Below are 15,353 nucleotides of genomic sequence, written 5' to 3'. Positions count from 1 at the left end.
GGAAAGCTCTCATAAAATACGGTCTGCATCGACTGCGGCTCAAAAAAAATATCCGATGTGGAGCTTCAGCCTTCTCACAATAACTTTGAGTCGTCCGACGTTTCCTCATGGAGAGCAGTTTAGCATATCGAACGGCGTATACCGCACCATTTCTTGAAATAAACCTATAGGGTCTTTCGTTACCTTTCAGTCATCCAGACATCTCTATAATAGTTGCTAAAATTCAACAGTAAGTACATTTTTTAAGGAAAGGAAGACATGAAGAATTGTGGACAACATTTTAAATTAGCCATTGGCAGACTGTGAAGAACACAGTTGCCTAAGACTTGGCGCTAATAGCTTTTCATAGCTGGGGCGTCTACGAATTATGTTCACGAAAAGAGTTAACGGGGCGGGTACGGCGAGCGGTGGAACCCATTTATGCCACCATTTATGTGTAGACAGATTTGGGATAGACAAACCTGACACGGACATTTTGATTAATAAGCTAATGGTGTTGTATGTTTAGCCAATAGACGTAATGTATTTGATGTGGTGGCCAATTTATTCAGACGTTTCTATTTAAGCATTACGTTTGTAATTTTTAATAAACACTAAATTGAATAAACCCAGATGGGGTTTTTTATGCATTTCTTTTTATTTCACGCTGAAAATGTATTCGCATGACCCATCGCGAACTCGCTGCGTTTTTAACCCACTGCATATCGGCTGCACTGCATCGATAGCAAATAGGCTTAGGTATAAAGCAATTGTAGATCTAACTGCATATTTCATTGAGTCTGCGCTAAGGAGTCGCCGATGCAGGGAATAGGCTGTCTGCATCGACAGAATATCATACAATAAGATCTGATTTTACCCAAAAATCATCCTTGTGCTCTTAGAAAGACTTCGTTTTTAGGACCTGCGTACAAATCGCACACTGAAACACCTTTATAAATATATCGTTATTATTCCTCAAACTATTACTCAGTGGTTCTACGGAAGACAATTCCTAAGAAAGACCAAGCCATTGACTTAGAGCGCTTTCTAGGTCACCTAGGCCACTTTTCAATGGTAGTCAACAGCAGAGAAGCTTGAATAAATGTTTTAAGTTTTGACGTCCGATATCCCTTTATCGAAAGCTCGTTCAGACCGCTGGTCCCTTCGAACGTGAAAACGAAAAATGTCCACACTCGGTTTCAGATCCCGATCATCTTTTGTGTTTCTAAATTTAATCGGCAAGTATGTTACTAGTATACCATAATGGAAATAGTTGCGAAACGCTTAGGTTTTTTCTTCCAGCCTTCGTGACCATACATCGTTCAGCGTTGACCTATTGTATGGTAATGAATTGAGTTTACGTATCTTGAAAGGTTTTAAAAAGGTCCTAGGTGTTTAGCTCGAGTTGTGCCGTTAATCACTGCGTGAGACGTTTGGCTTGTATCAGCGCGGAGCGAACGGTGCGTTCTCGAATCCCTCCGCAAATATTCTCTGGTCTGGTTTAGGCTTTTCTCTGATGCCATTCCAACTGTAAACGCTGAGCGGCTCGCGATCGGTCGCTCAGAGACATAGACGCACTAAATTGCGACGACAACGAATTGAAGATAGTTGAAATCGTTGACGTTTCGGAGATTCTGACGGATGCACTCATGCCATGCGCACCGTTGTCTCCTTCGAAGTTTCTATTTAGCCGTGGGCGATAAAGGCAGGTCAAGACCGTGCCCAGTAACCGAACTATGCAGAAAATAAAAAAAAAAAACTTACCAAGGAAAACCTCGATTATTCGAGTTCTGGGTATGTGACGACACTCAATAGAACGTTACGGTGAAGTAAATATTACTTATGGTTTAGAGATTACTGTGACGGAACAGTAGTGTCTTTCGCTATTGTCTAGTAGTGTTTGTCCTTGCGGAAGGTAGTTGAATTCTGCTTCGCTTAACAGTTTGTTGGCGTATATCCCCGTGATAACCTGGTAGGTGATGTATTTGCCTACTGATCCTAGGGACATGTTGTGGTCTAGGGTCGAACCCAAGCGTAGGCACACTTAGTTTCTTGCCGGGACCGTATGACGGCTATACCAGACGTAAAATTAGATTGTTAGGAAAAACAGGCTAGATTCTTAATATTTCAAAGATGTAAAGCTAAGGTAAGGTAAGGGTGCATGTATAGGTATTACAGATAGGTCGTAAATACTTCATTTTTTTTGCTTATTGCTTGTTACGTAGAAATGTCAGGCTTCAGGATTAGCGAAATTTATTTTCGTGTAAACTCCTGTGGCTGATCCTATACTCACCGTGGTTTTGAGTGTCCTTAGTTCTAATGCGATTTGAACGAATGTGATTAGTACAAGGTCGTGGGATTTTCCACGGGGCGTATATATTTTTCGTGCTAAAAAAATTTTGAACTCGAGTCGAACGGAAAAGTTAGCTTCCCAATTCAATCAACTCCACGCAAAAATGGAAAAGAACAGCGATTACGCAAGATTGTTTATAAGGGTTACATTTATCTTGCGGAGTTTCACCATTCTTAGTTGAAAGTTGTTGTCCTTCAATTTTAGTGATCTTGTACGGTAGGAACACCCTGATTCAAAAGCCTGCAAACGATTTCAACACAGGCCGATAAAGGCGGCTGTATCAGCAAGGTGTTCCGTAACTTCCTGCAAACTTTTAGTCGTTTAGCTCATTTGTGCAGTGTGCACCTAGTGTTTTATTTTTCCTATTTTTCCTTACGGCACATTGCAAACTAGAGACCAGCTGCGTTGAATTGATCGATATTCATAGTGTTGATCGTGAGTAAATAGTCGTCGTCGCCCATGAAGACTGAAAGCTATGAAAGACGCAGAAAGGATTTGGGAAGAATCATTATATCGAGGTATTTAAGCCGAATTACAGACACGAGTTCCTGAAGAGTATGTATTTATTTATCGTTCTCCGCACTCGAGCGCAGGTCGCATCTATGTTCCATAGCGGGTTATGAAAATAGAAAATCACCCACTTGAGAGAAGTTTTTATTTGATTTCTAGTTCGTATTCCGTATACGCATTCCGCAGATGAATCCTTTTACTATTCAGCCGTTGCGAGTGTGTGTGTGATCAACTTCAGTTCCAGTCAGCCCTCATCCACGTTCAGATATCTCTGACTTCCAGCTAGCCCGATAGCCAGCAGTTAGCTCAACTTTTAGATATTCAGAAACTCTGTTCGAGATTTCTATCGACAGTCACCCATTAGAAATGATTGTCAGAACGGTTCAAGTACCAATGTCGACGTTTCCCGATATGTGGTGTTATTGGCCTCTTGTATTTGATTAGTAACAGCCCCCACCCCCATCAGAGATCAGCTCAGCGACACAGATCCGCTTGGGGACCGACGATATTGACGTGATCTACATTCAACCGTCATCGTCATGGTCTTCTTTGACCATTGTTGCAGTTCTCGTCGTCGCTATACTGGTAGGGATTACACTCATCTCTCTGTGGTGGATTATTCCATTATTCGTTCTACATGCAGCGGCACGCAAGATCATAATCGTACCGAAATCAGAGGCGCTTCAGGATTTCATCGAAGGAAGAGACCTGTATCAGCGAATCTACATCTTCAACCTTATGAACCCCGAGGAAGTCTATAAAGGGCAGAAGCCAAGCATATCCCAAATGGGACCCTACACGTTCAAGTAAGTGTTCTGTTGATTTATTCTTTAGCGAATCATACTTCTCGTCGAGTGTACGCCATTGATGGGAATTTGAATGTTGGCTTTTCTACTAAACGTTGCTAAAGTAGGCTGGGATTTCATGTACTCGATCCGTACGTCGCTAGCTCACGGGATTCAATGTGAGCACCTAAGCAAAATGCATCTAATATATAGAATACAAGGTTCAAAGGTTCAACCAGTAGTACAAAGCCAATGCAGCGTTTATCTGAATAATTTATCTTAATAACCGGTCGTATACGTATAGCTCGAAAAAAAGTCTGTATTAATTTGTGTGGGATTCATCTTCAGGTTTCGTAACCATCGGTCGGTGGCATTCAAAGGTGATGACCTTCTGCAATATATCGATAAGCCCTCGTATATCTTCATGGAAAAAGAATCCAAAGGGAAGCTCGAAGACAAAGTGACTACTGTTGACCCGCTTGTGGCCTTAGTAACTTTTAGCTCGAATGTGCCAGAGGCTCTACGGAAACAGATACTTGGTCCTAAATTCGGCGATCGCAAAACGTTCGCGGTAAGGACCGTTCGGCAGCTCCTTTACGAAGGGTTCGTATACAGAAGACATACCCACACCCAGATATAACCACGTCATATATCATATTCCAACAATGCACGATTTAAATGCATTGCTTGCAGCAGCTTTGACCCTTGGTGTGGTGTAAAGTCAAATAGTACTTCGACAACGAAGTTGAACGTGTGGAGGAAGAACTTGGCCTTCGCAAAGCCTTACCATACCAAAAAAGTGTAATATCTAGACAAGAAATTGATTGATTGATTCATTCATTCATTCATTCAAAGAACCGTAAACAAATAAGGTCAAATTAACGAAAATTTTATGATTCTGTAATAGATACAGAGACGATATCCTGGATTTCATGAGAGGTACTCTAGGTGTGAATCTGCCCGACAAGATGGGATATCTATATGGTCGTAATGGTTCCGCAGCTCAAGCGATTACTATTAACACAGGAGCGAAGAATATTAACGACCTGGGAAAAATCATACTCATAGACGGAAAGAAGTGAGTATGGTTTTTGCAATTTCCGTAACTGCTGTAACAACCATTTTGAGTAAATAGCAACTAGGAATCTAACAGCAGACTCGTCTCATATTTTATAATTTCATTTATATTTTATCTTTTCTACGGAGCGTTCGCTAAGTTCGATATTCACGTTAACTTGATTTCTTCTGATGCATTTGCTGGCCATTTTAGAATTATATTCATATTCTTGTACGTTTGCTTGTAAACCACCTGTAATAGTCTCTTGTTTTTGCCCTATTGGATGATTGTTTTCAGGCAACTTCCTTTTTACAAGTCGCCATGCGATAAGATTGAAGGAACAAGTAAGGGCGAGCACTTACCTCATAATGTCGATATCGACGTAAGATTTGTGTCCGTATGATATAGGTTGACCTGTGCCGTCTCGTTTGTACCAAATTCTGTGTATACAACAATTCGATGGAGGGAAGTTTCCGGACAGTTCAGTTTCTGGAACAACTCGTGTCATTTTGTCAAGCGTCGTTGGTGTCACTTGCTTTTTACGACGTACTCTATAGAGTGAGAATACCCCAGCTACCCGTCAGCCCGCGTCGGGGCCAGATCTTTACTAGCCTCATACCTTAATATTTCACGAATCTATTAGGTAGTCAAATGAATGCATTTACCTAGCATACGGAATTAAAAAAGGCAGGCGCGGTTTTTCTGCGTGGTATAAATCATTGTTCCATAGAAACTCATACGGACTTATATAAATTACCACCTACCGAACCGTCTTAGCTAGCCAATCTGTAATTTGGTCTTAGCCAAATAAATCTGTGTATACTTCTGGATTGATTGGTAAGTTGCATTTCGTGTTAAAACTCATTGGTGTCTTGGCTGGTGCTAGACGGTGAGCGCCAAGCTCAGTTTCCTCCCTCATCGCCCCCACCATCGATCACCGTGTTTATGCCTTCATTATGTAGACCTTGGCGTCTGGAGCTATCGAACGAAGGCGAAACTGACGTTTATGGCCTTCAAGTTACGCGATATGCTGCTACCAAAAGCACGTTCAGTATAGGAAAACATACCGAAAACGCCATGTAAGTAACAGACAGCCAAACCTTCTATACTGTTAAAATGAAATTCTTAGTCTAGTCCTTTATGTAGTAAATAGTTAGGTAGCTTTATTGTTTTGATTCGTATCCACAGATCTCTACTGCTATGCAATCATATGGGTATCCAGGCTGTTTCGTTGGCAGGCCTCGTCTAATGTTTTCTTCGACAAGTTAGCCCCCCTACACATCTTCAGTTCTTCAGAGTACTAGGAGCGGTATTGGTCTGTTTATCTCGATTTCGTTCGACTAATTAATGTTGCATGTTAAATTGTGACCAGGTGCTCAGAACCTAGGTCAACAGGAATTGCAGGCACATTTGATGCATCCCTCTGTCACCGAGGCTTGCCAACAGTGCTTAGTCTTCCACATTTCCTTCACACCGACGCTAAAAAAGACGATTTTGCGAAGGGTATAAACCCAGACCCAAGCATCCATGATTTGTATTTGGACCTGTACGGGGTAAGTTCTTCCCGGCATGAATGTATAGCATAGCCTCAACAGGTAGCTATATTTAACCAAATATTCACTGTGCAAATCGTCGTGTACCGCACAATCGAGCAAAACATACTACTTAAAGGTTTTTATAAGTTGGACTTTCCGCTTTAATCGAAGGTGTTATCACCCATTGACAATCCAGTTTATAATTCCAATTATTTAGTCCCATACTTTTTGTGGTACATAACCTCCGTATGCGTTTTTTACACATACGATATAAACGAACTTATTAAGAAAAGTACATTTTCTGCATGTAGGAAAATTGTCCCACATTTTTTCTAAAGACGCTGCCGCAGCTATTCTAAATAATAACAGTAATAAAAAGCAGTCTTTTTGTTTTCTCTATGAACCATTGTTCAGCCGGTTGGTGCCACTATAAATGCAGCCATAAGAGTTCAGACGAGCATTCAAATCCAAAAAGGACCAAACGACGGTGAACTGCTTGATACAATCTTTCCTGTATTCTGGCAAGAAGTTGTAAGTGCAATATTCCTTTACGAAACTCGTTCATTATCTCGGATAAGTTTAGGGCTGGACATAGCATCATAGGTATTAGCAATATCTTCAAAATCTCTAAGTACTGTGAAATCGTTGATGTGTTGTAAACAACACACTGATGATTTCTTTATTAATAGCTGGTTTCTCGATAGGTTCCCGTGACGTTGTTTGCATGGCGTTGTTGGAGCAGGAGGAGGCGGCGAAGAGCCGCAGACAATAGATGGTAACCTGTAACATTAGGCTCAGTAAATTCTCCCCGTAGTATAAAAAGACCGACATTGATATTGAAGGGGCTACCTGCAATTAGGGTCGATCAATCAATTGCAGTTCAAGTCGAATTGAATTATTCCGACCGCACGAACTCAGATTACGAATTAGCAATCTGAGGATGTGGATACCACTCGGAGATGGTAAAGCCTTTGATATGCTAGTGCTAGGCCTGACCGGATCACGGTGTCACCTAATCACAGAAACACTTATTGATTATTGTATTGTGTATAGCATTTCATCGGGGTCGGTTTTCGTCTACCCTTTTCAGATCGTACCCAATGAAACTCTCAAAGTAATAGCTAAGAGGCTAATCTCAAAAGTGCAGATTCCTCTTAGATTGTATCCGTTGATTGCGCTCATCATAGCGATCATCTACCTCATTACATCGCTACTTCTGGTGGTATGGCTCATTCGAAAAGAAAGGGCAAAGAAAATTCTAAAAAAGTTCCATATGTCAACCGGAGACGTAACGTTGTCCGATTCATCTGTATCAGATTCATCAGAATCAAGAACGTTGTCATGGTACGACAACTTACTTAGTACGGATCGTGGTCCGGAAAGTCACGCCCAACGGGAAGAACCAGAAGACACAACGGACAGTACGAAAATGGGTTATGTTTTTTTTTTATCACCACTTGTTTATGAGGTAAAACAGAACAATGATCTAGTGTTTTCTCAAAGAAACCCGGAATCTATGCAGGTTCGGTAAAATTGGGCGCCTCATTTCTCATGGAGATTTGTGCCGAGAGGACATATACATACAGTATTTGTTTAATGATTATTTATACGTGAAGTTCTTATGTTTGTTCAATTCTATTTTCAGCAGCTAGGAAGGTGCGCCATGCACCAACCACCAAAGGTCCCTTGAGAACTGCGGGAAAAACACGTGGTGATTTTTTAACCCAAACACACACGCGTACACTACAAATGAGTGCCGGTCATCGCACAAAAGGACGCCAGATTGACAGGAAGTTGACGAAGGCGAAAGGTAAACGAAACGATCTATCTCCCTCACCAACATCCCGTTCTAGGTTAAAACGCCAGTCTAAATTTCGTCGGCGAAGCCGCAATGTGCTAAAGGCAAAGGCAAAGCAAAAACGAAAGCTATTCGAAGAACGTGAATCTGTTGCTCAGGCCGAAATGAATAAAAGGACCGGGGAAAATTTGCTACCAGATCAAGATTCAGCGAAGAAGTCGGAAGTACGAACATCGATAGAGGAAGAAAAAGCGCATCATGACACCGAGGTAATGTCGGAAATCCAGGAAGAATCAATGAGAAACTTAAGCCCGGGTGGAGAATCCGAGCAAAAGTCGACAGCAAAGCTAGAATCGACACCCGCACAAGGAAGTGGACAGGTTTTTTCCGACAACAACATACAAGACATAGACGGAATGTTGTGTATATCAGCAAGAGGTTACACAGGAGGATCCCGTCACTACACACAGCCGCGGAATCGCCGCATCTCAAAAAAGGTCTCTCGTCCTAGCAAACTACACACAGAGCTGACGAGTTACACTGGTTCTAAAGGATCTGAAGTCATTTTATTCCGTGATATGCTAGGGCTTAGTTTAGCTGACTCAGAAAGATTGATAAGCCATAATTTCGACGACGTTGAAGATTTGTCTGGACAGACCCAATTAGACTTCAATGAAAGTGATGACTAGCTGTAATAATCGGTATCTGCGCAAATGCTGTACATTACGGCTGGACTAAGCGAAAGCTTTACACCCACCCAGTCCTGCAGCCGAGCAGTGAGTGGGCATTGAAGAAACTCGCTAGAGCGCTGAGCTTACTAGAACACAGTCGGAAGTACTGGCTTGTCTAGAAGCGGTAGACTATCAGGGATGTTTGAAGGATGCTATTGAGTGGGTTGACAAGAGGATATTCTTGTGCACCTCATAGCTTAAGCGGTCACTGGCACGCAACGATGCCAGCGTTTGCACTAGTACTTGTGATTACTAGGCCGTATATTTAGGGTGTGGGAACAACTACGTTATCGAAATACTGTTATTTTCCCTGAATGGTCCTCGTACATGAGGGCTGGCGTGTTCGAGCATCATTTAAGTGAGCTAATTTACGGTCAATTGCGAGTACACACCTGAACATGCAAGACGCATGATTTCTTTTGGCTTCGTTCATTCAAAAAAATGAATACTTCCTGCAAATTGGAATCAAACGAGACGTCTTTGATGTTTGGCGTTAGGTATGGTATTGTAGTTTAATAAATGGTCTAGTTTAGTATTATAAACCTTCTATTTATGGACGCTTATCATTTATGCAGCGTAATCATTCTGATTTCCCTTCCTTTTCATAGAAATCAATCGTTAGTACTAATGAGACAATCAGGATTTTTTGAAAGCAGCAAGAGCTTACGCAGTAAGCTATTTACAAACTTCTCTCCAAGCAATCGGAACTATGTTCTACGTAAGCTAGTTCAACCTTTCGCTACGATCGTCTATTTTTCTTTTCGTTAAGATACATTTTGTTGCTGCCTTAGCGCTAATATTACGTAAATTTGCACTTGCTTAGAACTAACGAAATAACATATCCCCCCAGAAACCATTGGAACCGTCCCACAATTGAGTAAAGGCCCGCTTTGGCCGATAACAGTTACGTTTTGACGTTAGGCGCTGTAAGTAAACGAATTAAATATGAATTACGTGCGAGGCATCAAGGATGAAGCTTCCATAGCGCAGGTTGCAGAACAGTCGGTCGAAAAGCTGAGTGCTTTCACAGAAGACCGTTGTTTTACTTCTTAAAGTGAAATGCTAGAACGATTATAAACATTACATCTAATGACTTGTTGTGATGTCCAGTAAATCAGACTTTCGCTGCCTATGTTCTTAGATAAACACAACGCTGTAGCTTAAGGAATAACTGTTGCGGAGAAAGGCTGGAGGGTCAATTTTAAAAAAATCCGTGGTGAATGCATTAGTTTCACGACAGGTTAGAAATGTAGTGACGTACAGTGAAATCGTTCAAAGGTATAAAGTCGGCTTGGACACCACAAGGTACGCCTCACTTTAAATAAGGTACCTGACAAGTCATACGTTTAGGCTGTAAAGTAGGCTGCATCTAGGCTCCACTGAAAAACATGTCTTTAAAAGCCTAATATGTATGCGCGCGTGCGTGATTCAAACGCAACAGTAAACAATAGAAGTGTATAGTAACTGGTATCAAAAATCCTGATTTTATCTTGTATGCATGTGGTAACTTTAGTTCAAAATTTTCAGGAGGTCCTAAGCGACGTGAAACTATTGAGTCCTTTAAAAAGAGTGTAGACGACAATGTCTTCTCTGAAGGAGTAAAATCTGATGACATACAAGCAGACACCAAAGAGACCTTAGACGAAAACAGGGTAACGATGTTCATCGTTAACAGAGCAACAAGGCCCAAACGTGGACAAGCCACCAGATCCCGCGTAGTAAGACGAACCCAGTTTCCCATGGAGTGTCCTTCGCCACCTGAAGTTATCACACCACCACCGACAGAGAAGCCTCGTGCGCGAGATGCTAGGCGACCCCTGAGAAAATACGAACCTCGCAAAAAGGAGGGTTCACTTATTGACTCACGTAAGGGCGAGCCATCGTCTACGCCGGACCAAAGCGCACCCAAAACGCCTTCGAAATCACCGGAAGGCGCTCAAGCGCAAGCGGCAAGTCAAGATAAAGGAAAGGAGGACAAGCCACATTATCCTGAATCAGAAGCAGGCGCATTCAAAAACCTTAACGGCGCGGAAGAACTTTTAATATCAGCTGACATTATACCTATTTCCGCCTCGATCGTCACAAAACTCGACAAAATAATACAGATATAATGAATACCTTTAGTCACTCTCAGATACAACATGGCACGGCTGACGTTGCGGTTAAACAATGTCCAGTAAAGCGAAATTAAGCAAATCACTCGGAAAATTGACAGAAGCAAGTAGAAACGGTGAAGACATGTAAAACTTACAAGGCTAAGTTTATGGTGGTCTTCTGCTAACTTCCAAAATGAAGCAATTGATGCTTAACTATTTCATCAATGCTTGTTCACTACTTATTCAAGCTGTGAGCCATCTAGGACGAAACGCTTTCGTCGTTACTCATTTTCGTGGGCAGAGAGATAGGGTGTTTGTGCTCAGGAAGTATGTTAATAATGGCACGTGTTTTTCCTACACTGATTCTTTGCTTTACCTATTCACTATAGAGCTTTTAAGAAAAGTGCTGTATTTTCGTGGGCACTCCGACAGTTCTGTAGACATCTATTTGCTCTTCGTTTGCGGACCTACAGGGGCGCGTTTCCTGTTTTTATCCCTAGTTCTAATGAAACACGCAAGAAAAAATTCATGTTAACTAAAAATGTCGTTTAAGCGAGGCTTAATCATTCTGAGCCAGGTAGTATCAAAAAATGTATTTTACACGTAGAAGCTCAAATGTATTTTGTAAATACTAAGAACATGATTAGTGTGCTCTGTCATTAAAACATGGAAAGGAACTCGTGTGTAATTGTGCGTGATCTTTGTTGTGTTTAGCCAAAACAAAAGAATATAAGGAGAACGTTCATGAAATGTATTCACGTTTAAAAAGGGCATAGTAGTGAATCCGCCCCTCTTCCAGTTGGGCATTTACGTCGCATCCAACAGTAATTTTTTCCCCTTGAAAACATCTTCAATTCGATTAAAAAAAATTGTCTTCTCATGGCGCCGTGTTGTACGTCAAATGTTTTTTTCTGGTCTCATTTCAGTCATAACTCAATATTGGTATAGCTAGCTAGTCAACACTCGAAATTGGATAATTTCTCCGAAATTTTTAACCCACCATACATGTACAGTGAGCGTCAGATGTGCTATGAATCTAAAGACAATAGATACAATATACTAGATTGTGACACAGGTAATTTACATAGCTACTGTCTTAATGAGTGCACGCGTAATTTTATTGATATGGTGTACTTGTCCTGGCCAATATCGACTACTTACAAGCTAAGTCGATTTCACTATCCTCCTTATTGCACTAGCCTCCTTATTGATTCAATGTTCCTATCCGGGCTTTACTCTAGCCCGTGTCTCCCTCTCATTCGTTCAGCGGGTGCAGTTCCTTTCTCAGGCCCAACAGCTATGGCTTCCATTCGATAAAGCCGTCTCTCTACTATCAGTACTGCTAGGGCTGTTAGAGGAACGTAGATTTCCTCGTCACGGGGAGATAAACAAAATGACACTGCCGTAAGACTCTGATACTTACAAAATCCACGAAGTTAATCGCTCCGTTTATAAGATCGCATGGTTACTACGAGCGCTACATCGAGAAACATTATTACGACGGGTTGTTGTTAGATCCGAATATCTGTTACTGCATCATAGCAACATATGGTGCATTTATATTGGCCTATATATGTATAGAACTACGATAAGGTTCCGTAGGCAAACTGGAAGCGAAAATTACGTGAAGCATCACATGCATGTGTGGCGTAGCGTAATCCACGTATCAAACGACGTTTAGCTGATTGCTACAGCTGTTCTAACAATTGAAATGCACTAACTTTAATAACTGATGTATGTTCAAGTTGATATGTTCGTTCAAAGTTTTCCAAACGAATTGTTATAAAGCTTTTGTTCCTTGTTGTGATAAGTAATCAATCATTTAGTGTATATTCATATCTTTGAAGAACTTGTCAACGAATCAGTATGACAGCTTTTAGTTTACACGAATTAGTACAATATCTGAGTATTGAATTCTACCGGAAATTGACAGAGACACCTGTCACTTAAAAAACCTTAAGTAAATCTGTCGATAATGTAATCACTCCACTTTGCTAGGACAGAAAACAATTCCTTTTATACAGGATACATGTATGTGCCTGCTTGTGATAGCGCAGTGGGTAAGGACAGGCATTGCGTTGTTGACGACAAGAAACAGTGAAATCCGTTGCCGATGTTTAGGGCCGGCCTCTCTATTAGCTTCTGAGGTTTTGTTCAGGTTGCTGCCAGAGTCGACAAAGTTTTGATTTATAGGCATACGGGACAGTCGGCATTCAAAACGACTCCACCAACAGCGTGGGTATCGTTCAGCTGCAAGTTAAAAAGCCCAGCGGGATAGGTTCGAATGCGCGGCATGGCGGGAAGGCCTAATGAATGTCCAACAAGCGTTTGCAGATGCCGTAACGGCAGGGAGCAGGGTAATTCCAAGAATCGATGCTTGAAGCCTTGCCTCTGTTAAAATATAGAAGTTGCATACGCAAGGCCGCCGGTGGCTCATTTGTGCTCCATGCGAAATGAGGTCAGAATACTGTAAGGCTGACGTAAACGGGATTTCCCCACAATTAGTGGATAAGGCACACTTACTGAATATTACTGGATATCGCAGGTCTCTCGCAGTTCGTATACTTGTACGATGTTCAACTTGCGCCGCTCACGGCTCTGGGGGGGGGGGGGTCCTTAGGGTTAGCAATCCAAACAAACCACCATAAAACTGTAGTGCAGGCGGACGGAATCTTAGGTTGCTTCTCGCGTGTTCTTATGCGTTTCCGTACCGCGTTGTTAGTACGGATTCGAAACACTAGTGTCAAGTATTGCCGCCAAATCTAATACCATGCCGTCAGGGTAAGGTTCGAACTTATACCCTGAAAAGATAAAGCAAACCTGAGAGACTTATGGGGCTGGTCTCAACGAATGAGGCCACATCTGTTTCGCGATGACTTTACCACAAATAAAGACATGTATACGCTGCTCCACATCGACGATGCTATCGATGCCCTTGGCGGCGCTCGCTAGCTTAGCATCTTGAAGACATGGGAGGTCAGCATGCATCCAGACAACAGAAACACAGAAGGCATTCTGTACGTCAAAAGCTCGAAAATTTCGAGCGGATGCTATTAGGCCTTGATAAGACATCTGCGACGTCCCAGGGGTTGATCGAAAAAATTGTTGGGCTTAAAGGCTTACTGAATGACTTGACACCGACAAGCAAAACAAAAAGTACTGGACGCCATCGTCCTATAGCTAAAAGCATACTATGCGACCCAGGAGGACGTGATGCCATAAGACGCTGCAAAAAGATTTTCGGATCTTGAGAACGTTTTGATAGCGAAAATCCTGCCTATCCCGCATCGGCAGGAGTTTCTAATAGTTTCTGGAAACAAGCCAGTAAGACCGGATCGCGAACACTGCTGGCTAAGGCAGAAGGGAGCGTAAGCAGGCCGTCGCTTGCGGTAGATGCCGATTAATTGATGCTGAGGCCAGAGGACTTTTCCGAAACCGGGTGCTTGGCGGCAGTACAAACTGTTACAAAAATTACAACCGTATGTATATAGGCAACAATGAAGTCATGAAAATTTTATTGATAAAATTCGGAAGATCTTGCGTCCCAGCGTCGGCAGGTAATGTCGGCGAATGCAAAGCGCTGCAACGCGGTAAGGAGCGCTTTTCAATTGGTGCCGAGGTCAAAGGTAGATACAGATTGATTTCACAAAACCTATCCAACAAGATTACATTGCAAGCAACTTCTTGCACCAATACTGACACCCCTGCGATTTTTAAAGCTACAATTATTCTCTTATCTTTACACTATAAGTATCCCTACAATCTGCTTTGGAGACAGTAAGGGCAAATGTTGTTGTGCGTACCTCCAGCAGATCAATGAGGCGATACGGTAGCCATATTTCAGGAAAGTTGTACATTAACCCTAACTTTGTGGATTAGTGTCCTGGTAGCATGTGCCATTTGGCGGCCGGTTCATGTTTGACGTATTTTTTGAGAACGAAACAGTGAATCTCAATGTTTGGCGCATAAGCGTATACCATTATTGATCTACTGGTCACTTCTAACCGCTGTTCTCCTGTTGTCGAAGCGCGTCAATCGGACTACTTGATCGATCGCAAATAGCAGAATACATGGGTTATCCTAACGTAATCGTTGCTTAAGCTAAAATCTAACAATACTAATTCGCTGGCAACATGCTAAACAGAATCCCTAGCAGTTGCTATACAATAAGCCATAACCTAAACAAGAACATCCTTTTAAATTGTACCACGTGGACGTAGTAGGCGCGTTGGTTTGGCCGACCGACACTCCCGGGCTAAAAAGGACCAGGAATTGCTATTTTAAGTTTCGCCCTACTTGTGTGTGTATGAAGTAAATTTGCATCGCTGATAAAACTGCATGCTTTACTTTCTGGCCACTTTTCAAGTCGCAGGACAGCTGCTAGCGTAACCAAGGAACGCTAATAAGTCGCTGCGTTCGTCTTCCACTTACATCTCGTTGAAATCGTGTCGCTAAACCTTCCACAAAAGCCCACTCCAACACTGGCCCCTCAGTGTGGCAGGTGTTTCG

The 15,353-nt window shown here is 42.1% G+C and overlaps 1 protein-coding gene across 3 annotated transcripts; it reads left to right on the top strand.

The window, feature by feature from the left end:
• The first annotated feature begins 1,527 nt into the window (after window positions 1–1,527).
• LOC111272981 (scavenger receptor class B member 1) lies at window positions 1,528–11,065 on the top strand. 3 transcript variants are annotated; one of them, XM_086973460.1, is made up of 11 exons: window positions 1,528–1,773; window positions 3,486–3,648; window positions 3,976–4,230; window positions 4,535–4,705; window positions 4,982–5,028; window positions 5,571–5,763; window positions 6,057–6,237; window positions 6,634–6,750; window positions 7,310–7,640; window positions 7,865–8,514; window positions 10,276–11,065. In XM_086973460.1, exons 1-11 carry the CDS (start codon window positions 1,716–1,718, stop codon window positions 10,321–10,323), a joined length of 2,214 nt encoding a protein of 737 aa, XP_086829586.1. In that variant the 5' UTR covers window positions 1,528–1,715; the 3' UTR covers window positions 10,324–11,065. The 3 variants fall into 3 exon arrangements, with proteins under 3 accessions (XP_086829586.1, XP_086829585.1, XP_086829584.1); XM_086973459.1 differs by lacking the exon at window positions 10,276–11,065 and having other exon boundaries at window positions 7,868–9,297; XM_086973458.1 differs by lacking the exon at window positions 10,276–11,065 and having other exon boundaries at window positions 7,865–9,297.
• The last annotated feature ends 4,288 nt before the right edge of the window (window positions 11,066–15,353 follow it).

Source organism: Varroa jacobsoni, unplaced genomic scaffold, assembly GCF_002532875.2.
Source record: "Varroa jacobsoni isolate VJ856 unplaced genomic scaffold, vjacob_1.0 contig04133, whole genome shotgun sequence".
NCBI lineage: Eukaryota > Metazoa > Arthropoda > Arachnida > Mesostigmata > Varroidae > Varroa > Varroa jacobsoni.
This window is presented reverse-complemented; position numbering and strand designations above follow the sequence as displayed.